This window comes from Schistosoma haematobium, chromosome ZW, assembly GCF_000699445.3.
Source record: "Schistosoma haematobium chromosome ZW, whole genome shotgun sequence".
In the NCBI taxonomy this organism is placed as follows: domain Eukaryota; kingdom Metazoa; phylum Platyhelminthes; class Trematoda; order Strigeidida; family Schistosomatidae; genus Schistosoma; species Schistosoma haematobium.
This window is the reverse complement of record NC_067195.1, coordinates 75894876-75920323: the sequence shown is the minus strand read 5'-3', so window position 1 is coordinate 75920323 and position 25448 is coordinate 75894876. Positions and strand designations below refer to the sequence as shown.

The window sequence follows — 25448 nt, the reverse complement described above, 5'->3', positions numbered from 1 at the left end:
ATCGAATAAATTGAGCATTGGGTAGATTGCTATAAATAAATAATATATTTGTAATATCCCAATGAGTAGAAAAATTAAATTTTCCGACGTTTCGTGACTTAGTGTAAGTCACTTCTTCAGAGAATAAATAACCAAATTAAAATAACTCCAATTCTAAATAGTTCATTTATTTTCATTAACATATTATAACTATCGTCATACCTTACTATATGACATTCAAAACGTTCAGTTCACAGTGAGTAGCAAATTTTTATTTTTATACAATCTGCTCTATTCCTAGTGGGTTATTCAGTGACTAGTTTTAATATTTAACATATATTCAGTTTTTTGACATCAATTTAACTGAATGGAATTTATTCTGGCGGTATTGATGAAATCGAACAAATAGATTAACTAGTCTTTATTTACAAATGAATAACAATACAACTTGACAATGTGAATAACCACAAATTTAACTAGAGAACTTGTATCTATACAAGTCACTTAGTCAAAATGGTTTCTACTAGTACTTTGTTTTGAATTGAAAATCTGGTGTATAGGCAAACCCATTGATGATAATAAATTAGCAGCAGGACCGGTAGGTTGCAAGTGGATATGATTTGATTGACTTTTCATAGAAACACCCAAATTACGAGCGACGTATTGATCTAATTCAGAATCAGATGTTTCTACAATGCTGTCTGATGATGACTCTCCTGACTCAAAAGAATCATCAGATTCTTGGTCAACAATATCTTGACAGATATCTATATCCTCTGGTTCAGCAAGTTGAATATTTCCACGTGGCTTCTATGAAAAGGCGAAAAGAAGAAAAATTTTAAAGACAAATTGAAAACGTAAATGGGCGGGAATGTGTGTAGATTTATTAAGAAAAGTGAGTTTCATTTTCTACGCAATTATTAAATAAGACAACTTGATTCGTTAAGAAAGGACTGTTCAACGTATATTCACAACAATCACAGATCACTACACTACATATCAAAGTGAATATTCCTTTTTCCAAAGATTTATTACAACTAATGAATCGTATATGTTAACCGAGACAAACAATCGCATGAAACAATTCACAAAAGCCCGCGAAAAAAATCCATTCGTATTTTGAATATCCAAACGGTATTTCCAAAACGATATCAAACACGATATAAAAGATGCAGTACTAGGTACTAATAGAATATATACAAAAAACTGCAATGCAACAACAAGGTATGTCGTGAGCAACTGATAGCAGTCAGTACTTCTAAAGTAAACTGCAATAATAATAGTAATCGGTTGGTTTCTTAAATAGCGATTAATAAACATCAACAGACGAAATTCGTTGCTTCATTAAGTAATGCATGGAATTCATACAAACTCTTGAATTTGAAAGCTTTATTAAACGAATATTTGACTGGACAGCAGTCTCGGAAAAGAATTTTGAACTCAGATCCTCTTGCTGAGCTACCAGTACATTAACACAAGATACATTAAAAAGTTAATCATTTCAAAAGAATAAAAATCTCAATTGAATGATCTTTTAGAAAATAAAGATTTAGTGTGTCTTCGTCCACAAAAAGATGTCAGTATAGTCCTCAAGGGATGAAAAGATTATATTGATAAATTGTTCTCTATAGTGGCAGATGTAAGCTCTCTAAAGAAACGACCAAACTGAAAAGAATTTGGTAAAACTCTTGAGACGATAACAGATTAATCAATAATCAATATCGACTTATTTGAATATATAAGAGCATGAAGTCCTATTATCTCAGAACTGAATGGACTTTTGGAATTGCGTAATGAAGATATCCCCTTCGCCCTGTAATGGATATGGATAACTCCCTATATCCACTAATTCCCAAATACCCGATAGAAATTCTACAATCAGGTAAAAATTATATAGGTAGACACACCACTTCAGATTCACTCGATTTCATTGATTCAATTTTCGGCATTAATATTATTTGGGGAGAGAATTATATGGTTTAGTTATTACTGCTCTCTTCACAGAAGTGCCTCTAATAGAGACAATTTGTTTCATATTTAAATATGGTGAAGAAATTAACTCCACCATCGGCATTTCGAAACACTACCTGGAGAAACTACTTCTACGTTACATTTTTAATGTGCAATTCAGATTTAAAGATGAGTTCTATAGCCGAATAGATGAGATTTCCAATGGTTTCTCTCTTAGTGAACTGTTTTATGGTTTTAATGATTCAACAACTGTTTACTTTATAATATACAACTATGTGTAAAAAATAAATGTTAATAAGTTTGTATAATTTAGGTAAATGATATTATTATAAAGAAAAGATTGTTCACTGAACTGTATTTGGTTTAATAAAACTCGTCTTAAAGTTTCTATTTATAATTCATTCACTTTACATGAAAACTAAAATTTGATATAAAAATATGTCAATAGTTGTAATCAAAAGTCAATTGAAGCTAGACCACCATGGAAAATCTGGAATCACTGGATGGCCGTTTCGTCCTAGTATGGGACTCCTCAGCAGTGCGCATCCACGATCCCACCCCTACGAGATCCGAACCCAGGACCTATCAGTCTCGCGCTGAGGAGTTCCATACTAGGACAAAACGGCAGTCCAGTGCTTCCAGGTTTTCCACAGTGGTCTAGCTTCAATCGACTCATGATTTCAACTAGTGAAATTTCTAAAATCTCCACAAAACCCCTTCTGATAATAAAAATATGTGTAAACAAACAATCGATTTTTTTTATGAAATGCACAATTGCTAATACGATTTAGAAGTATGTTTGATTGTAAGTATTTGTGGTTTTATTCACAAGGTTAGGTCAATTATAACAGTTAAGTATAGAGTTGTGAAGGTTGTTGAGTTTAGATTAATACTAGGAATGGGTCAATGTTAGACCACCACTGAAAATCTGGAATCACTCGATGGCCGTTTCATTCTAGTATGGGACTCCTCAGCAGTGCGCACCCACTATCCCGCACGCAGGACTCGAATCAAGCACCTTCAGTCACGCGTGCGAAACGGTCGTACAGTACTTTCAGGTTTTTAATGGTGGTCTAGCATTGATCCATCCATGATATCAATCTATAACAGTTAAGATGTTTTTATACGGTTATCTGTGATTACAAAGTTATAGAATTTTCTATGAAAATGGTAAAACTAGTAAAGACTTAGGTCCAGCGAAGGGATCTCTTTTCAACGAATTTATTGTCAAGCTGTACACTCGTATATATATGTGAAAAAATTTTTCTCAAAGTATAAATTCTGTGAGGAAATGTGAACACTAATAACCAAGATAATGTAATAGAAAGATTATAATACTAGATTACGTAATACGAATAATAACAATAGGTTTAATGAATATGATCCCTTCGCTAGACTTCGTGTTTTTAGCTTTTAATGTTTAAATGGGATTTTTCTGTCAAAGACTTAGGTATCTGACTGCTCATAATTGTAAAGGATATAAGTTTATCGGCCCCTAAATTTTATCAGAAACCTCTCAAAGATTGAATGTGATTTATCTGAATGTAAATTGAAGCAAGAATAATTTTTCTGATTGTAATCATCATTCAATTTGTGTGAGGAGTGAGGATACTCCTCAGGCGCCTAACCCGAAGTAGGTGGTTTTTTTATGGGGCCACAACCCGAGCCTTTGACCTCAAGATCTGATCCAAAAGGTAGTGAAGCAACGTTAAAAGATACAGTACAATGGTAGCCGGTGACCAACAATAGGTTCATAGACCATTCGTCCCCTCAGGATCCCGGAGCCCATGTGCACTATTGGTTTGGAATCAGGGTTTTCCAACTCCTCCAGGTGGACAGTCCATACCCAACAAAATGAGTTGGCACATTTGCCTTCCCCAGTCTGTTTATCCACTTCGTTTCTCTGGTTGTCTGACTGGACTATCCAATGCATGAAATATACATATCCAAAAATCATCCTCTCATTTGATTCATTTTATTCCTTTATTCTCTAACGTGAATTAAGTCGATAATTAAATACGAGGGTAGACAGTGTATATATTACGTTAGTATCATCACACAATCAAATTGGAGCCAGATCAACGGGCGACTAAAACGTACAAATAATACAATCTTGCTAAGTTAATTAATATTTATGTATAAATTATTTAATGTAGATGAATACTCTTTTTTTTCTTAAGCAGTTAGTGACTAAAGTGAACTTCTTTACTTTCACTTCTAAAAACACGTCTCAACAAATTGTATTAGATCAAACTTTTTATCACACCTAAAAATTTAACAAATAAAATAGATGAATAACACACACACACGAAAAAAAATCTCTTACTTTTGCATTAAGTAACAATTTAGCTTTGTATTTAGACGATTTACCCTGAATTGATGATTTATGCATAGATGGAATGAAACGACCAACATTAACTGGCTCATTTTTTAATTCGTCTTCTAACTGTGATAGATATTTTTTCATAGAAAATGATTTCTTAAATTTAGACGAAGTATAAATTGAATCATGGGGTTTTTCGTTATCTGACGAAAGGTACGAAGAATGTGATTGGTCACTAGTAGTACATGTTATTCGATGACAAGGAATTATGGATCCCTGAAACATAATAAGGACAATAATATTAGTAATAATAACGATAGTAATAATAATAATAATAATAAAGATAACGGGGTAACAATTACCAGTAAAAGTATCAATAGAGAAATGTTCAAATACTAAGTAATGCTACTTATTTTGTATACGTAAAGATTAGGGATTTAAATACATAGACAACCATAAGATTACCCTCCGTCCAGGAAAATAAGAGAAATAAATAGTAGAATACGTATTTTAAGCATACAAATGAGATGGATTATTCGATTAAAGCAGATATATACATTGACAAAACTAGCATAATGATGAAACAATCAGGTACCTTAAGTTAGTGTGAAATATCACTAAGCACATGACCAAATCAATTTTTAGGAGAAAACTACCTCAGAGAACCAAACTTCACCAAAATTATCCAGCTGAGCTAAAAATCTTCATCATCTTAAGTTGTATATATCTACATTTAAATGTAAAATATTCATGGTTATGAAACGTTGTTTCTCAAAGTAGATGATATTCAAAAGTTACTTGTATTTCCTAATAAATTTCTTGTAAGTATTGTTCGCATATGACAGAATAACCGAGTGAGAAAGGCCAAGATTAGATATATAGTACAAGCCAAAGATAGTAGATCGGTTGACACGACTATGAATCTGCATCAAATAAGGTGATTAAGATATGCGTTTCATATCCCAACCATTGCCTACTTCATTGTCCAATTCTGGCTAGCACAGTACTATAAGGTTGGAAGAAAGCTAGGGGCGGTTAAATCAAGATAAGGCATCCTCTATGAATTCCCTGACTGCTGACTTCAGTCGTTGGTAGATGTAAGCTATTTAATTAGTAGTAACAAGATAATCGTTATGGTTGAGGATTCTTGGGTGGTACAGTTTAAATTTAGATGCATTTAATCTTTACTAATATTGCAACATATTTGTGTACTTATAGGTTCAGAGGAAAAAGTGTAAATATTTTTTACAGGTTACTTAAATACGAAAAACCTTTATGGTAGTTTGTTAAATGTCTTTAGGCTCAAAAATGAAAATCATTTTCAAATAAAACTTCAGGCTAAAAATCGATCTATACGATCTAAAATCTGGGGCAAAAAAATAAAAATAATCTATTTTTTGGGATGACTTACAGACTTAACCTCTTTACTCTGATGTTTTGGTCTATCTATAACGTCCACACTATCAGTCGAACTGAAAGATGTACAATCTTTGAAATAAGTTGAACACTCAGAATGAGGACCATAAAGATGAATCAAATCATCCTCATCATCACTATCACTTGTGAGAACATCACATGTTTTCTGTTGTGATGAGTTAATTAAGGATAAACTCAGTGCTTTACATGACTTGATATTTTGCGCCTTTGAAAGTTTCATTGAACTCTTATTATTTGACAAAATTTTATCTAAATTAAATGATTAAAAAACAAATCGGCAATAAATGTAGCAGAATAGGTGAAATGTACATAATTAAACGAATAAATATTCTATAAGTCATTTATTATCTAAAGTGTAACAAAAGAGTAAAAATGCAAACTTATAATAGCAAAGTAGAGTTATAGTGTTGTATATCTTGTCTTTTATGAACGTAATGGAACTCATTTAAATGGTCTGCTTTAGTCATAGGTGGAGTGCTATGCCCTAAACATTTTTGCATATGACCATGTGTTTATATCTACAGTCAATGTGTTCCTACATATCGTCGTCACGTAGACGGGGTATTGTTTACGAAACTGAGAACATAAAAAGCGAACCTCTATTGGTTAAACTAGATAAGTAGATATGGCGGGTTTACATGGAGGTGTTCGAAGCCGTGATGCCAAATCAAAGGTGCACATGATTTCCAGGATCCAGAGAGAACGAACGACGTATGAATATATTTTTGGCACAGCGTGACACTGTTCTGCATTGTAGATTATACCTCTAGGTCAAAGGCTCTGGAAGTGATTTCCTTAAATAATCTGCTGCGGTTTGGATATCCGGCAGCATTTCAAATGACACAATATTTTTGGTGCTCAGTTGTGACAGATTTCAAATGCACAGTGTCGATAGCATATGGTAACCATGAGGAAATGGTCAAATTATGAAAACGTGAACTTTCATATCACAACTCATCAACATAACAATTCCCAACAACTCTATACACTTTTCATCAGGTACATGCCTTAAAAGTCACAAATATACACAAAATAGGGAAATTTGTGTATCATAACTATACTACTTATGAGTAACTATAATTTAGTTCTCTGTCATATTTTATGGATAAACAGACCGTCGATAAGCTGTTTTCTCATCGATTGATACGTATTTGCCTACCGGGTCATATTCAACCGGTCATTTTTGTGCCTGTATACGCTGAGATTCAAACGTTATTATTGAGTTTACCACCTTGAATGTGAATAATTATTTGTTGTGAAACTACTCATTATTTACATATTTTCATATGAAAATATTAAGAGAAGATAAGGCAATCAACCTCGGGTGCGTTGTCCCACTAAATCTAAATAGTATTCCAATCCAGTTAGAAACAGGTTATATCTGATGATAAGTTTAATGTAGGAATCACTGATAATGTCATCAATTTGAAACGAGATAGATATTCAGGATTAATAAGAAACTATAAAAAGAAACGCATGTTAAAGTATGATGTGTACAAATTCATGTATACTGATTGTCATAGACACTAAAAAAAGTTAATCAAATAAGGATAAATAAGAAGTCCGAGAAAAATTTGCCAGTTTTCAATCCTTACCATCTAGGAAAGATAATCATTAGAAAAAGATTAATGGATAAACAATAGGGCAACCTGTTTTGGAAATCTTTGTTGGTTAACAAATGATAAATCACTATACACACTAGAGTGTCTTTTGGTGATGGGGTAGGAAACAAACGTAGAATTGTGAAGCTAAAATTAGGATACACACAACATTTAAACTAACCATTAGTTTCAAGTAAAGACTTCATAATATCGCCCATATTCATAGATTCACGAGTCTTACCGACAATAGAATGAGAATTTTCAGAGTAACCATTTTCAAAATCCTCTTCAATAATATTTTCATCATCTGTAGTGATCTCTTCGCTGCTTGAAGTATGTACAATATTGGAGATATCTTTTGATCCAGATTTCCGCTTAATTCCATGACTAAAAATGATAATATATTGAATAATCATATTATCTTGCCTATAAACCCGGGAAACCTACTACAATACATATACACATATACATAAAATCTAGAATATTTTATAAAGATGAATGGATACATTATTTTAAATGAATTACACAATTATCTTCATATTATTCCGTCTTATGGTTATCCCGCAAAACCAAAAAGACACAGTCAGTACGATAGATGTAAAAAATTATTCTGTAAAACATTTAATGTCATCAACAAGAATTAAATCAGTGTATTCAATGAAAAAAAGTCGGTAAAAATTTATCCCAATTCAGTGAGATATCCAGAATGATTATTACTAATAAGCTGTGTTATTTTCCTGAAAAGGGAAAGTTACAAAAACGTAAACTATAAAAATTAGATATCCTTATTTACCCTAACGTTTTTTTTATATTGACAATAAGTTTGTTTGAGGAAGAGATGGAACTTCCTAAAGACTACCATCTTAAAAGACCTGTTTTTTGCTCTTGTATTAAACATAAAAAAGTCTTTAATATAGATATTTCAAACCTTCATATATCATTTATTATATATACATTTGCAGCAAGTGTGATTATCGTAGTATAATTTAGTGTAACACAAAAACACGTTGATAGGATTATGACTAGACTACCTAATCGGATCTCTAACATATATTTCTGTAGTAATATAGATTGGTTATCAAAAGGCATTGAATTGTTTAACCTATCTTTTACTACCTAATAAATGGCAACACGTCGATAACGGAGCGAGTATTAAAGTTGGAATTTTTAAAACTATTTTACTAACTATTATTGTTTATCATTTTTGTATAATTATTAAATAATTAGATTATTGTATTTCTGTGTTCCCTGTATTGGAAGCTTTCATCGAACTTACTAACTATTGTTATACATTTTATTGTCCCTTAATTAATGTTGATTAACTATGTACCGTTTGCTTCGATCTGTTACATATGGATTGATTGTGCGTAAAATATGATTTCTTACTTGGGGTGCAAAAATTCAAATAATTCATGTGTGGTTGAGTTATAGTGATTCGATGCCTGAAACACAGATAAGTAGAAGCTTGGCTGTTGTGTTCGCTTATAAAACTAGAAACTGGGATACCAGAAGGAGACACATCCTGAACTAATAAGATTCAAGGCCAACCCAGCCTCAACTCAAGGTTAACCATGCAAGTCTAGGGTTATCACTGGTCGCGTTATGCAGTTGATCTATATTGAGGAATATTTCAGGATTATTATTATTATTATTATTATTATTATTATTATTATTATTATTATTATTATTAGTGAACTTTTATGATTCAATTGGGGACATCTGCACGACTAGTGAAAACCAATAAAAAGAATGAGAGTTTATCAAATTTTCATTCCTGAAATACTTTATTTAAACTGCGGATATCTCATAGAAAAATTGTATTCCCTCCAATCTTTCTTATCCTTAATTACGTAAAGCGGTTCTGGCGTACTTGTATTACAAGAGTCTTAGTTGTGTGAATTATATGTCGCTAATTTGGCATAATAAAATAGTTTTAAGATTTACTGTAAAGATCATTTCAGTAACATAAAAGGTGCCGAGAATTAAACTAACCGTTTCTTTCTTGGTTCAACACCTTTAAAAGAAGACGAAGATTTCATAAAACCTTGCAAAAGTGAAGAAATCGATGAGCATGGTTGATCCAATTCAATGATCTCATTTCGCTCCAATAACATTTTGTCTAACTCCTCTGGGGTGACGAACATCCAAGATTCATCTAAGATTAGTAAAGTAATCAAACCAAAAACATTTCATTAAAAAGTTACTGAATCACTTTATACATCAGATACATCCGTCTCTTCGACTGACACATTTCTAGCTTTATAACTAATTAATTAAATTGAGAGTTAAATAGATGAAATCGACTAACAGCATATGAAATTCTCATTTGGACTAGCAATTGCACATTGAATTACTAAGGTGAAAGACTAGTGTCATAAAATGAATCTACTCAGGCTATCCATCACTGGGTCATATGATGTCTCTACCACATCACATTTTATGAAAATAAACTGCTTTGTCCTTAAGGCGAAATCGTAAATTTTAGAACAAATGAGGAAATTACACAGTGGCATTAACCCGTTATGAGAGACCAAAATTTCAGATAGGATAGTAAATAAAATGAGAAAGCCGCTAGTTCGACTTGGGGTAATGTTGAACAATCGAGAAACACAAGAAACACGTATATATATATATATATATATATATATATATATATATATATATATATATATATATATATTTCATTCTATTCAAAATGATATGCTATTAATGTGTTCACTATACTACGAAAACATACCATCAGCCGGAGGTATTCCGTTCGCCTCCAACGAATAAAACCTCTGCACACAAGATGAATAACACTCATTATTCTCCATGTAATTTAAAATGGAATACACAAATTGACTGTGTTTCTGAAGATTGTTCTGTGTTGTTTGTGTATTACACAGGGATTCATCAGCACTGCTGCAATATTTTTTTAACATTAATTAAAATAAAGAGTCAAAGCGAATATCGAATACAACGCGTGAAATTGTATTAGGTGAATAAAATATGATTATTAAAACAACTGGATAATAAATTGTATTTTGGAAACCATAATAATAATAAGTAATATTATTCAACTGGGAAGAAACTATAGCTTGCTATAAAGATAAAAACAAATCAGTAGCATAGTAATTAAAGGATAGAACTTTCAACAACTAAGTCTCAGATTTTTAATCCCGTTTCATTCACTTTAGTTTAAGCAGCAAGATAATATCGCTAGTCCTTATACATAAAGTGTATAGCTCCGAACACAGTACATGAACCTCAAGCAGAGATGGATAGTAGTTAACAGCGGAATCCAGGAAGCAGCCCTAAACAACAATGGGAGGATTCAAACAACCAATATATATATATATATATATATATATATATATATATATATATATATGAATTAGATACTTCATAACATTTTTAATTACAATTACCATGAAGCAGTACGGCTTTATTGTCAGTGTTATGAGTAAGTCAGTCATAGACATTTTTATTAATGTGATGATCCTGAAAAAAGTCCACTAGTTATAAACTGTTGTATATTGTGACGGTAAACGTGATTGGCCACTGAGTGCGAGCTGACAGATAGATTACGAACGATTTAATTTGTGATTTCCTTTCTTATTATTGATTTCTGATCTTGACCCACTATGTAAACTGCTGATAATTATATTGGATAAAGTTTTGTCTGATCTTTGATCTGATCCTCTATATTTGGTCATATCTGGCATAACCTTACCTAGTTTGTGTAACACTATATCAATTGAGTACTCAACCTAGTGGTAGTATAATCTCTGCAACCGGTCATATTATTGTATAATAGTAGTATATCGTGAAAAACACAATATTCTAGTTTTATTAACATATCATAAACAATACTTAAATCAAGTATCAATTGTGTACCTTTGGAATTTCGTCGCAATCAAACAATTATAAATGTCGGAATGCGCTTTAGTCTTACTAATATGATAAAACCAGGCAAAAGGATTTTTTATTTCAATAATGTATCTCAATTAATAAACACTAATTATTAATAGAAAAATTAACGAAACACCTCAATTTATGAAGGGTTTATAAAAGACTTGCATGTTTATGTGTTACAATGTCAACATAATAACTCCGAAAAAGTATTCAAGTGTTCAAATTAGAAAGTTAATTGGTTTACAAATTATGATCACGAAATGCTGATATAGAAAGATGAGGAGAGTATCTTTGATACTAATTATAACGAAGCATATTTAAAGATAATCTGACTTAGATAAATTGAAAATTTGTTCAACAATCTAACAGGACTACATTGTTGAAGCGTGTATACATTTGGATGAGGGAGATACGAAATTTACATATCTTATCCACAATGAAACACATTCTGGACCCAACAGTTCAGTTTTAAAATTTACTTAACAAGACAATAAAATTATCATTTAAAAAAATCAACAAACAAAAATCTGAAATAATTTAACTTCGATACATTTTGAAGGAAACATTGCATCATTGAGTAATTTGAAGATAATGGTGAGATCAGATAAATCAACATAGTTTTATAGTAAATATATTTCAACTTTCGTACCAGTAAATCACCATAAATAATATTAAATTTATGTTCTAGAGATAACTAAAAATCAGCAGCTATATAAACTAAAAAAACACGAAGGTCAGCAAAGTGATCTCTTTTTGATGAATTTATTATTAAACTGAACAATCGTACTTACTTACTTACGCCTGTTACTCTTCGTGGATTAGCATAGGCCGCTCAAATACACTCTTCATCCAAACCTATTCTGAGCAATCCTTTTCAGCTCTTTCCAGTTGTTATTCATCCTTTTCATATCTGCTCCTAATTCCCGATGTAATGTGTTCTTTGGTCTTCCTATTTTCCGCTCCCTTTAAGAATTCCAAGTTACGGCTTGTTTCGTGATGCAGTTTGATGGTTTCCTTAATATCAGAAGGGGTTTTTGGAGATTGAAGTAATTTTAACAGTTGAGATCATGAGTCAATTGAAGCTAGACCACTATGGAAAACCTGAAAGCACTGGACGGTCGTTTCGTCCTATTGTGGGACTCTTCAGAAGTGTGCATCCACGACCCCGCCGCACGGGATTCGAACCCAGGACCTATCAGTCTCGTGAGACTGGAGTTCAACCAGGTCTGTTGTGAGATATCAGCTCACTGAAGACAATGGTGGACGGTGGCGCAATTTTGTGGGTTGGTTGAAGTTAGACATTAAAACCGTTGGATGCCGGCAAGCTCAATGGTCTAGTGGTTGAGCGCTCGCGCGCGAGACTGATAGGTCGTGGGTCCGGATCTCGCGGGGGGCGGGATCGTGGATGCGCACTGCTGAGGAGTCCCATACTAGGACGAAACGGCCGTCCAGTGTTTGCAGGTTTTCTATGGTGGTCTAGCTTCAACTCACTCATGATCTCAACTGTTGAGATTTCTTTAATGTTTGTCCTATCAATTTCCATCGTCTTTTCCTGATTTCCTCTTCAACTGGAAGCTGCTTTGTTCCCTCCCACAGAAGGCTGTTGCTGATGGTATCCGACCAATGAATGTCCAGTATATTGCGTAGACAGCTATTTTTAAATACTTGTACCTTCCTGATGATGGTTGTAGTAAGTCTCCGAGCTTCAGCTCTGTATAGTAGAACTGTTTTGACGTTCGTATTGAAGATTGTGACTTTGATATTGGTTGACAGACAGTCGTTTTGAGTTCCATATGTTCTTCAATTGTGGGAATGCGGCTCTTGCTTTTCCAATCCTCGCCTTTACGTCTGCGTCCGACCCTCCTTGTTTATCGATGATGCTCCTCAGGTATGTGAAGGATTCCACATCTACCCGAGTTTCGCCATCAAGTGTGATTGGGTTGGTGTTCTCCGTGTTGTATTGGAGGACCTTGGTTTTCCTCTTGTGTATGTTGAGGCCTACTGATGCAGAGACTGCTACTACACTGGCTGTCTTCATCTGCATCTGTTCGTGTGTATGCAATAGAAGGATTAGGTCATCTGCGAAATCCAAGTCGTCTAATCAGTTCTGAGCTGTCCATTGTATTCCCTGTTTTCCTTCAGATGTCGAGGTCTTTATACTCCAGTCGACCACCAGAAGAAAGAAAAAAGGAGAGAGTAAACAGCCTTGTCTGACTCCGGTCCTCACATGGAATGCATCTGTCAGCTGTCCTCCATGCACTACTTTGCACTGTAGTCCGTCGTATGAGTTCCGGATAATGTTGACAATCTTCTCAGGAACTCCATAGTATCGATGAATTTTCCATAATGTTCTCCTATCTCCACTGTCAAACGCCTTTTTATAATCAACGAGGTTAATGTAAAGTGACGAGTTCCACTCAACTGACTGCTCGACAATGATCCGTAGTGTAGCAATTCGGTATGTGCGCGACCGATCCTTGAAAAATCGTATATATACATATACATATGAAAATCTTTTTAGGTGCTAATTCCGTGAGGACATGAACAAAAGATAAATATAGTAATGTAGTAGAAAGGTTATAACATACGATTACGTAGTGTAAATATTAGCAATAAAAGATTGCAAATGTGCAAACAAGAAATTAATAAGTTAGCAACGGATTATAATGTGAATGGACTAAAATAATTAAATTTTTATTACAATAATTAAAGGCAATACAGGAGTTAAATGAAATGAAGTGATATCAAAAACAATTATGAATAAGGTCATGGAGATACGAGAAATAACTCAAAAGAGAGGGGGATGTTTTCAAATATGAAATATAATAATAATAATAGTTCAAGGCCATGGCAAAGATAAGGTTAAGACATACTTAATCTGTACGCACAGTTGTGACTTTATCTCATAGATGGAAAGAGCTTCTGCTGTTTTAAGAAGTTGAATAGGAAGAAATTTAGGTAGATTTGAACGAATTGTAAAGACAGACTTAAAATCAACCTGTGGATTAGTGGAGTGACCGGAATTGACTAAATGTTCAAGAATAGAACTTCCACTTTCCTCTTACCCTTGTAGAACCCCACTGGAACGCGTTCTTGTATCAGAGTTAAGAGTTTTTCATCTGCATACACACGATCTTTTATTGTTACTATTTAGATCGCATAATCTATTAGTATAACCTTTCTAATATATTACCATCTTTATTCGTTGTTCATATGTCTTCACGTAATTAATACCTAGAAAGATTTCCATATATATGTATATACATACGATTGTTCAGCTTGATAATAAATTCGTTAAAAAGAGATTCCTTCGCCGAGCTTCGTGTTTTATGATGTTTAAATGCGAACTATATACATGTTTTAGCTAAAGGTTATAATCTACACGCATATTTACAGTGAAAATTCCCAATTTAACATTTTAGCCAAACTTTGATTAAACTTATTCTTTTGAAAATATTGAAACAATTTTCTAATTTCTTTCACTTTCGTATTTTTATATATTCTTAACATCTTTCTCTTGATTTTTACATAACTACCACATTATTGAGTTCCTATCAAAATATTTTGTCAATTTCTTTTCATATATTATGTAATGTAGCAACAGTTTAATGGTGTATAATAGCAGATACAGTTCAGTTAACGATAAAACCGAGAAAGAGGTCTTTCAGCTAATGATGTTTCTCTGGCTTTGCCCGACAAGCGTACACGAAAACTACAGCAGGATAGTTGATGGCTCCTATTCTGAGATATGTCTGATAACATCTGAAACCATCGAGTTGCGCCCAGAACCAGGGAGTCGTGAAAGACCAACAGGTCCCAGTCCTATCCATCACTCTTTTATACCACAGCCCTAGGTCATAAACTGAAAACCTCTCCTGTTTTTCTAACAAGTCCCAGAGTTGACTAACAAAACACTACATGAAAATCGCTGGGATGGTAATCGTAAAACATGTTCAAACCACTGCATCCAGTGTTTTGAGATGATAACAATTACTCACTGCTCCGGAACACACACTGCCAAGTTTCACAGTTACTAACATAGTGCTGCCGTTGGATATCAGAAATCCTTGAAAAGAAGCAAAAATCAAACACGGAGTCGATGAATATCCTCAGTTCGGAAAGGCCTGGTGAGGATAAATCAAAAGTAATCCACAGTCATAAATATAAGTAATATCGAAACAAACCTGCAAACTGGTGGTACAGGTGGCTTATCTGGAAGAAATTCAAGAAAGTGCCACTGAGCTTGCTGAAGTAGTTCATTATGCAACCACGATCCTTCTGAAACACCCTAAAAGAATGAAATATTTTTTCACACTCAGATGATGATATTAAAAATCCCGATGTTTAAATCGTAATTTATCGTAACTGAAATTATTGGAAAGTATTGATAAGTTTATCATGTTAATATTTCCAACCACAATACTTAAGATCGCAGGTCGGTGACAGGTTAAATTTCGGCAAGGATGCTTGACCGACTTTTAATAAACAGCTCCACCCAATATATATATATATATATATATATATATATATGCGAGATAACTCAGTTTATTAGTAGGTTGGAAGCCAGAAGTGACCAAACCAAGAATTAACATCAATCACTGAAGTCATTGACTGGATCTGAGCTATGTTAACATGCACAGACTATGTGCTCGTGGTTCGGATGATAATTGTGGTGAGTGCTGGAAGACAGGTGGAGTGGAACAAAATCCGTTAAGTGATGCAAATGAAGTCATTCCTTTCCCTCGCCTAAATCTTATTTTTAATTTTCCTTCGCGATTTCTGATCCTTTATTTTATTTCTTTGTTTGAACCATGTGCCTGCTAGTCATTTTTATCATTGCTATAGTGATTATTTTGACTCATTTTGTTCCCCTGTGTTGATGTAGTAACTCAACCTGAAGCCTTTCAATGTTTACTGCCGCTCCTAAGTCTAGATATAGAAGGAGGATTAAGCATGGGGTTAGCAACTCCATCTCCTAAAACAGAAGATTACTAAAAAATCACTAGCCAGAAAAAAACTGTTTGAACCATCATTCAAAGTTATTTGTTGGGGAAAACACAATCCTGAACTGATTGTCTGGTCATTAATTTAAAAGTAATTCACTATTATCTGATTATGCAAACGATAAACTAGTAAATTATATCAAGGGGAACTAACGTATCACATTATGTAGGTTGACAATGACTAGATAAACAACCTGTAGTGAGATTCTTTAGTTGAGCAACTCACTCAAAGAAATAGAGATCGATTGAATGATAACGTCAAGATACTCAGCTATTCAACTCCAAAATGGTAAATATCTCAACATAAATAAACCAAAAGAAATTCTTGTTTATATCATCAAAATGATTTATTTCATATGTATCAAAATTGAAATAAACCGAAAGCACACCAAGTGGCAAACTAACAGAGACCAACAACTACTACAGACCAAGCAATAATCTGAAAGATATCCAAAACACTGTTCTCGTAAACAACATGAATTCCCAAAATCTCAACACATGATAAGCATAGCAGTTCTGGGGAATACTTGATAACTCAATCAAAATACATGCTCAGTTTGATAAACCGATTACGATTATTTCTTTTTATTTCCTTATATTTCTTCGAAATACGAACTGTCATGAAATATAAATTTAAAAATTTCACATGTAATTTTCTGACATAGTTATCTGCACATTCACTTACTTAATTACTGTAGTTACATGCTCTAACCAATTCTGATAGTCGTGTCAGATCTTTGAAACTACATAGTTGCAGTTTGCTTCTATGAACACAAAAAATAAGTTTATTGTGCCTAAAGGGTTATTTATTTGCATACTGTCTAAATCAATAACATGAAACTAAGGATATCATAATTAAAATAAGGGGGATTATTAGTCCCACTTAACTAAACGGATTCATGTAGTTTGTTTTTCGAACCAGCCATCAATACAGGATTAAAGACAGAGTGGTCAAGCTATCAAAAATGTTCGAAGAATTACCTGAAAATAACTGCTATTGGTCAGTCTTTCTATAAATTTATTCCATTTCTCCTTAGATTCAGCAGAAGCCATGAAATATGGAGAAAAGTTCGGATCGCGTTCATGTTTTCCCACAAGGTTTAACAATAAATCAAGTCCAATGCACTGAAATAAAAGTAGAAAAGTGTTGAAGTTATAAAATATTTGAACTACTTTCCCTACTGATCAGCAAAACAACTATTTTAGTAAGATAAAAACCGAAAGAAATGGCTTTGTTTAAACACTACATAACGTACCATTCTGCTAAATTGTTTATAAAAGGACAAATATCACATATTAAATGGGTTGAATAATCGATTTAATAGCTGAGGACTTAAACACTAATTTTAATTACTGGATAACAAATATTAGTAGTTATAACGTATCGTTTCAAATCAGGTCATTCAAGCTTATAAGTAATGGTGGTGTTTATGCACCCTTCAAAAAAGATTGCGAGATGAATTTGAAGTCATACCATCGAATTGCAACAAATTTTGGCTTCTAGCAATAATAAGCTTTGAACTATACAGAAAAGCTTAAATTCAAACGTCCTATAGGTTAATGGTCTGAGAGGACAGTTTTCCAGCTAAACCAAACACTAGTAAACAGTTTTGTTAGTTTCCAAGAGCAGTGTCAAAAGTTTGAGGAGGGAATGTACAGTCAGTGTAGAATTTTGATAGTTCCATATATATAGACATAGTAATTGTTACGCGTAGTGTCAATGAAACTTCAAGTGAACCTAGATACGAGCTAATTTAACCATAGCACGTCAAACCCAAGTAGTACAACTTTGAATAATTATGAAGTCCGTAGGATTGTTATGAACTAATCAATCCAAATTGACACAATTTTAGATCTGACAGAATGCTTTTTTCTTTCAAAAACACTGATATTAAGAAAAAACAGAAAAAATAGACAATTTCTGATATCTGTAAGGGTTTGTATGGGACGAAACGCGTTTTCTGGATCCCACTACTAGTCACAATCCAAATTCACTAAAAATAATCTCTGTAGTTCATCCAATTTGCTATGGACTGTTTTATGCTTAAGACAGAATCTTACCAGTAATTCTTAAAAATGAGATGTATCAATAACATGGATGAAAATATTCTTATGATCTTATCTAATCACTTCATGTTGTTGATTAACAGATAAATTACTGCCCTTACAATCAGCATAAATTCTGTCAGTAGATGCAAACAGTATACATGAAAGTTAGCGAAAGAGACTCATTATGTCATTGAAGAAGAAAAAAGGAAATTCAGCGAAGACCATTTTCTTTTCAGTAATGTTTGGAGATGTGTTTTGAAAGAGCTTGCTTTGTATGGCCAATATGATCTGCTCCACATGAGTAAGTAAACTGATAAATGCACATTGATTTGGTCTAAAGCGAGAGCTTTACGCCGACCAAAAAAGTTAATACAAAGTTCAGACGATTAGAATGTTTTTAAAAGAGATCTCGAAAGTCTGTTTTTCGAAATTTCCGTTACAGTATCTTCTTCAAACTGAGTGCTCATGAAAAAAGTCTTCACTGGTGCTGTGGGTACTGTTCAATGTTGTTGGTTTTTGATTTCAGGTTTAACTTATTGAATCTAAGTGGATATCCATTGTTGATTAGTATCTGCCGTAGTTTAGCAAGTTCGATATCAATTGTACCCTCGGTACAGATTTGTTTTGCTTTCATGAAGAGAGAATCAATCAGATTTCCAAAGTTGGATTTCATTGAAGCTAAAGACCAAAAATCAACAACATAAAACAGTGTCCACAGCACCAATGAAAACTCTCTTAATGAAAAATCAGCTTAAAGAAGATACTGTAACGGAAATTTCGAAAAACAGACTTTCGAGATCTCTTTTAAAAACATTATAATCGTCTGAACTTCGTATTAGCTTTTCTAGCAGGCCTATGATTTGCAGTTGTGTGAAGGATCACGCACTGACCTTTTTAGATCAATTATTGAATACCAGAGAGCACTGGACAGCAGTTTCATCCTAGTATATGACTCTCCAGGACCTTCGGTTTTGTTTAAAAGCGCCTAAACTCTAGGTCATTGAGCCGGCATCCAATGGTTTATACGTCTAACTTCAATCAGATGTGAGACAGTTATCCACCATGCGTAATGAAAGATGATCGCCCGAAATCGTGAATCGACTGAAGTTAGACGAACATTACTGGATGACGGCTTAGTGGTTTAGAGGTTAGGTATTCGCGCTCGAGACCAAAGGTTATGGGTTAGATCTTCGGTGGGGATGTCGAATGCAAGTTGCTAGGATGTCCCATACTAGGAAGAAACAGCTGTCCAGTGCCTTCTAGTTTTTAATGGTGGTTTAGTTAAGATCATTCTGTGTAGACTATGAATACTTACCAACCTTCACAAAACCTCTATATTAATGGGAATCAGATTGTTGAATACGGTTTTTGAGACATCTTCAATAGGACCAATATATGGCGAATACCATTTGTGTTAACTGACAAAACTTTATTTATAGTTCTCAGCTTGACACTAAAGATCACAGAGATTGTGAGTCCCCTCTGTATACGCACATACAAATTACAAATTAAAAAGACAGCTGAATCATGAAAAACAGCATATACAAGGAGGAATTATCACATTGAAACACTAACAAACTAACCAATTTTAATCCAAGTTCAGCACCTAAACGGCTAGAAGCCAGATCATCATTTGGAGGTTGTTCAAATCCGCTTGGTGTTGGTAAAGAACGCAGTAGAGCGTAACGAAGTCTATTGAATCGCATTGGGATTGTTACATATGAATTCGATAATTCAGCTAATCTTGGCCAGCTTGATTTAAGAACACCACCCTTATTCTTGCAACGGTTTGCGAAAATGGTCAAATTATTGCTAAACAGCTTTAACCATGATTGTACAGCAGAATGTTCGGAAACTTTATCAGCTAGAACATCAATAGATGAATTAATTATATCCTTTGAACCAAAAACTGTGAAAACAGCTGCAACCGGGTACGGAACAGTAATGTGAGCCAAATGCATAGTCTTAACAAAATCTGGATACCTTAAGAGAAGAGTTAGTAAAATATCAACTGAGGAATCGGGAAACTGAATGTATACAACATAATTATCACACACTGAGTAAACACCCCGTGTAACTTATTTAGTAAACGGATTATGGATAGCAGTGAGGTCCAGGGCGTGTGTATCATCATATTTAGGACTTGTCAATTGCAAGTATCTACAGCCATGTTCACACCGGTACTCGAACCCACTACTTCTCCCTCCAAACGCCCGCCGTGTTATCCACTTAGCTACTAAGTCCAAATAGTCACTGGCTTCTGTAACAGGGTGGATTTCAATTCATTTTTGTCGGCTTCTTAAATCACTCCACAACATCAACAGGGAAATCCCAGCATCCGACAAAAATGAATTGAAGTTCACCCTGTTACAGAAGTCAGTGACTATTTGGACTTAGTAGCTAAATAGATAACACGGTGGGAGTTTGGAGAGAGAGAATTAGTGGGTTCGAGTACCGGTGTGAACATTAACATTTGCAATTGAAAAGTCCTAAATATGATGGGACACACACTCCAAATTCCACAACGAACCACCATTTAGCTCTGCTTAGGAGGATTGGTTTGTTTAAAACCACTGGGATAACAATACGACTTAGCATATACACTCATGATTATGGCCAAGATTATAAAGTCAGTACGTTCGTCCCATAGAAATACCTTCAAATATGCTGTAAAATTGATTTATATTTCCAGCTATCAGTTGATAGTCACCAAGGTCATACTTATTTTATCCAAAGGTCTAGAAGGACATAAGCAGACGAAACTAAACATACAGTAAAGTGACTCATATGTGTGAGTGCATACATATACAAACGGTACACATGTTATGTCTTCAAATCCTCTGACCGACATTATGTGCCTAATCACCGTTCAGAATCACAATTTTATTTTGATCTGGTATTTACTTTATAGTTCACTGCCTGACCTGGACAATCACACGCACGACCAGCACTATTGACCCTGAGCCGGCAGCCAGACTCCTATTTGCCGACTATCTGCTAGCTCCTCTATGTGACCACCCTTGAGTCCATTAGTGGTAGCAAGCCTCTACTATACCTGCACTGCAAACGGACTTGCTTTATATACTGGCATACTAGACGTCATAAGATCATAAAATTAAAAATAGCAATCATGCATGAAGAAGCTCAAAGTGCCTGTGAAGTGAAGAGACTGTAACAGACTGGCTACAAATTACAGATAGTAACCCTTACAACAGTAATTAGTGTGTCAACCTAAAGCTTATGATAAATGCAATATATATGCATAGCGATTCAGTTACTCCGCAATTATACAAAACAACTTGGACCGATGCATATGTGTGCCTGGTCTTACGTTGTAGATGACTGATTGACTGATACAAAACTATAATTAATAATAAATCGAAAAATCAGTTCCAACTTCTACAGTATATACAATATATAATAGTAAGTTGGCAACTAGGGTAGTGATGGTGTAAATACTGGTGTCCTATGTAGATATATAGGAACTGTTTTACGTTTAGGACCCATAAAATCAAGTGAAAGTGACAACAGAATATAAGATGTTTATAAGGAGGTCTTATGTCACAATTGAAATCCGTATTTTTCATTCCAATGAATATCAAACGAACCGAAAACCAAGGTTTATAACGACAGTAAATAAATTACAGGGGTAAATTTGTAAATACAAAATAAATGGAAACATACTTTTTTGTTTTTGCCTGTATACTAGCTTGTATATTATTTGATATAAGAAATACGGCCTTGTCAAAATTTCTGAAAGCCTCTAATGCATAATTCAATGTTATTTTTAGCTTTCTTTCTTTGCAAAGAATACACAATTCTCCTCGGTAAAACCAAACCTAGATATTTATATAAAAGGAAACATTCACTTACACGATTCTCAGCATTCTCGGGATTGATCCAGCTTGGTAACTGATTTGCACATTCGATAAGAAGGAATTCACCGTCTTCATCAGTAACTCTAAATTTCATAATAGAAAGTGGGCACTTAACTAACTGAATAATAACTTCTGGATCTAATTTGCTTATTTCGGCAAGCATCCAAACAATGAACCATTCATCTTCAACACTTTCGCCACAATCAACACATCCAAATAGGAAAAATGAATCAACAGCTATCGATTTATATGATTAGATAGTCAACTTACATGTTGACTGAATCCATAACTTGAAGGGATCTCTGTACCATTGATACTGAATGCACCATAAGCTTAAAAATTCAATATACGTATTCCTTTTATGGCTTGCAGCATTTTCATCAGTACTATTAAGAAAAATAAGCTTGTAGCTGAGACTATTCCGCATTTCTGAAAGTAATATAAGTGGTACAGAAATGATATTCGTATGTATTTTTGAAGTGGTTGAATACAGAGTGGAATGCTCCGATTAACTGAACAATTTCTAAAAAAGGACATCGGAAAGTTACAAGTATGCTAATGCAGTGAGCAACATTGAGTCCAATGGACCATTTAGTTACGGAAACTGTATACATTATGAACCATAATATTTAAATCTAAGCATGTGTCGACAAATGAAAACCTGCTTCAAGTTAGCTCAACTACACTGACTTTCTCAGATTTTCAGTCTAGCTCCAATTAAAACGAAAACAATTAAAGATCCTAAAATTTGAGAGATCATGCCACTTAAATCTATGCCTATTACAGATGTCCCTTTGTAGAAAGTGGTAGACGCACTAAGCTCTAGAAACAGCAAATCTATTGGTGTATAGGGAAATCTAAAATATAAGGTAAGATAGGAAGCTCAGCAACGCAATAAGAATTGGGAAGCGAAGCATCGGCCGTAGTAAAAGTCCCGGACCAAAAAGTTCTCAAACCACCATTTGGAAGCAAAGAGCATCAAAAGAACATCAATACTCAGCCTATTAAAAAAGAACAGGTCTTACTAGTATAATTGACATGGAGAAGCCTGATACTATTCGTCTCAACAAGCTTAGGAAAAAGATAAGTACATGGAGTACAACCACTGATCTCTTTCTATAAAACTCAAATTACACGGTACAACCAGTCTGTAACTGGAGAATAACAGATCTATAAGAGCTGAGAAAAGTGGAACAGGACAGCAAATACACATTATTTATCTTCTAAATATTTGGTTTCAACATTACTTCAGATTCTTAATTCTCTCATTTTTTTTCTCCTTTTCAGGTATTTTCTCTGTCGTCCTTCTCACTAAAATTAGCACTACCATTAGGTCGAGTTATTTGTCATCCATTTGTCTTCGCAGAGACATTTACTCTCTATCTTTTCCTTGATCTTGTACTCCAAGATTTCCCTATAAATACCTTGCTCTTCTGTCTTTTCAAACAATATTCCTAATGTTTAGTCTTTCTCACTTACTGCTACTACATTATTTTGACCTCTTTTTGATGAGTTGATATGGAGTCGCAAATAAGGATTATGGATACCTGTGTTGGATCCAGTAAGGATTATGACCTAATAGTTCTGTGCTACGTCTGATAACGTCTTGAGTCAGTGAGTTGCATGATTTCTGGAACTTTGGCTATGCAGTCGTGACAGATTAATATCTATTTTTTATTTATCTGAACACATAAGCATTGGTAAAAGGCGGCACCAAATACATATGCGTCACACAATAACAATGAGACCAGTAGAAGTTATCATTGATTTGTGTGATACCGCCCGTGCGCCCAGACCGAAGTAGGTGGTTTTCTTAGGGGATCACAACCCAAGCCTTTGACCTTAAGGTTTAATCAACAAGGCAGTGGAGTAACGTCAGGAGAAGCAGTCCTATGGTAGCCGGTGACCAACAATAGGTTCATAGACCTTTTCTTCCATTGGCATCCTAGAGACCATGTGCACCAATGGTTTGTAATCACGTTTCTCAACGACCCTAGGTTGACCCGCTATATCCACTAACCCAGCTAGAGCTCCGGACATTCGCTTTTCGTCCTCTCAATTTCGTAAACAACACTTCTGCGGTGAGAATGCAGTGAGTAGAACGCAGATAACAATTGAAAATACCAAAGCATAGAACCTTTATAGGTAGATCAGAAATATGCGTTATCAAGCCAATTAAGTAAACATCCACGTATATTAACAACATAAACAAGATTTCACAGGATCCCTACTCTGATTAGCGTCGCGAACGTGTTTTGGATGGCAGGCGATTAGAACTTGGTGCGACCATAATTTATGGATGACCTTTGAGAGACGCTTAAAAAACCTTGAGAATGTCCACCTACATACTACGGCAAAATGAGGGCTATAAAACAGTGTGAGGAATCAGGATTAATATTTACTGTTGATAGTTAGGGTTTTCATCCCGAACTGATATCAGCTTTAATGCCACAAACAACCTCGGGAGCCTGCACTTACAAGCTAACTGTAAACACAGAATAAGCTGTATAAATGAGATTGGACGGATTTCTATGAACAGTAAACAGAACGCTATACTCAAGGAACTCAGAACTTCAAGCACATGAAAGTCAATAAGACTGGACAATCTACATATATTATTTGGATAACTTGCTACGCATATAGCTTTATCCTTGACAGTAACTACAGTCACTTAGAAAGCATACTGCATCCCAACACTGAAATAATTGCATACAATAGTGTTCTGTTGGAGCTTGAATATTTGAAAAACGGCATCTATACAGATAGGTCATGGAATCCCTGGCTAATCCGTTGTAGATGAATTGATTGCGAAATTTAATGATGAAAATCAACACAATCTAGGTGCTGTAAGGTTAATTTCGAAGTTTATTGTATTCTATCCTGTATATCAGTAAACACTAAGTTCAATCAATTTCCAAAAATATGGTACACTTTAAATAATGACATTACAATGCTGATAAAAATAGCGCAGGAAAACGATTCATTTAAGTGCAGACGGGAAATATACCAAAATATACTACAAAATGACTAGCGAAACTCTTCGTCCTTCCATAAGTATTATTGAAATACTCTCCGATATCTTAACAACTAAGCATATCAGGCTTATCGGAAAAGTATTGGGGATACTAACCAAGAGGTACCTATTGGGTGCATTTTAATTAGGGATAATCTCATTCACAAAATAATATGGTCTAATGGGAAAGTCCTACGTAACGCACCACTCACGAACAGTAATAAAACGCCGTAGCGAGTACAAGTTATAATACCACCAGATTCTCAATGTTCAAATTCAAGTCCTGAATTTGAGGAT

General features: G+C 34.3%; 1 protein-coding gene across 1 annotated transcript; it reads right to left on the bottom strand.

The window, feature by feature from the left end:
* Positions 1–223: 223 nt before the first annotated feature.
* On the bottom strand, positions 224–25407 carry MS3_00004412 (uncharacterized protein). Its single transcript, XM_051212328.1, has 14 exons — positions 25357–25407; positions 22409–22661; positions 22258–22375; positions 22134–22221; positions 21945–22099; positions 19844–20243; positions 17193–17336; positions 15393–15496; positions 10049–10215; positions 9304–9466; positions 7493–7698; positions 5685–5959; positions 4277–4549; positions 224–789 (listed from the first exon to the last, which is right to left on the bottom strand). The coding sequence occupies exons 2-14, from the start codon at positions 22563–22565 to the stop codon at positions 484–486; spliced, it is 2556 nt and encodes an 851-aa protein (XP_051072498.1). The 5' UTR covers positions 22566–22661; positions 25357–25407; the 3' UTR covers positions 224–483.
* Positions 25408–25448: the final 41 nt, after the last annotated feature.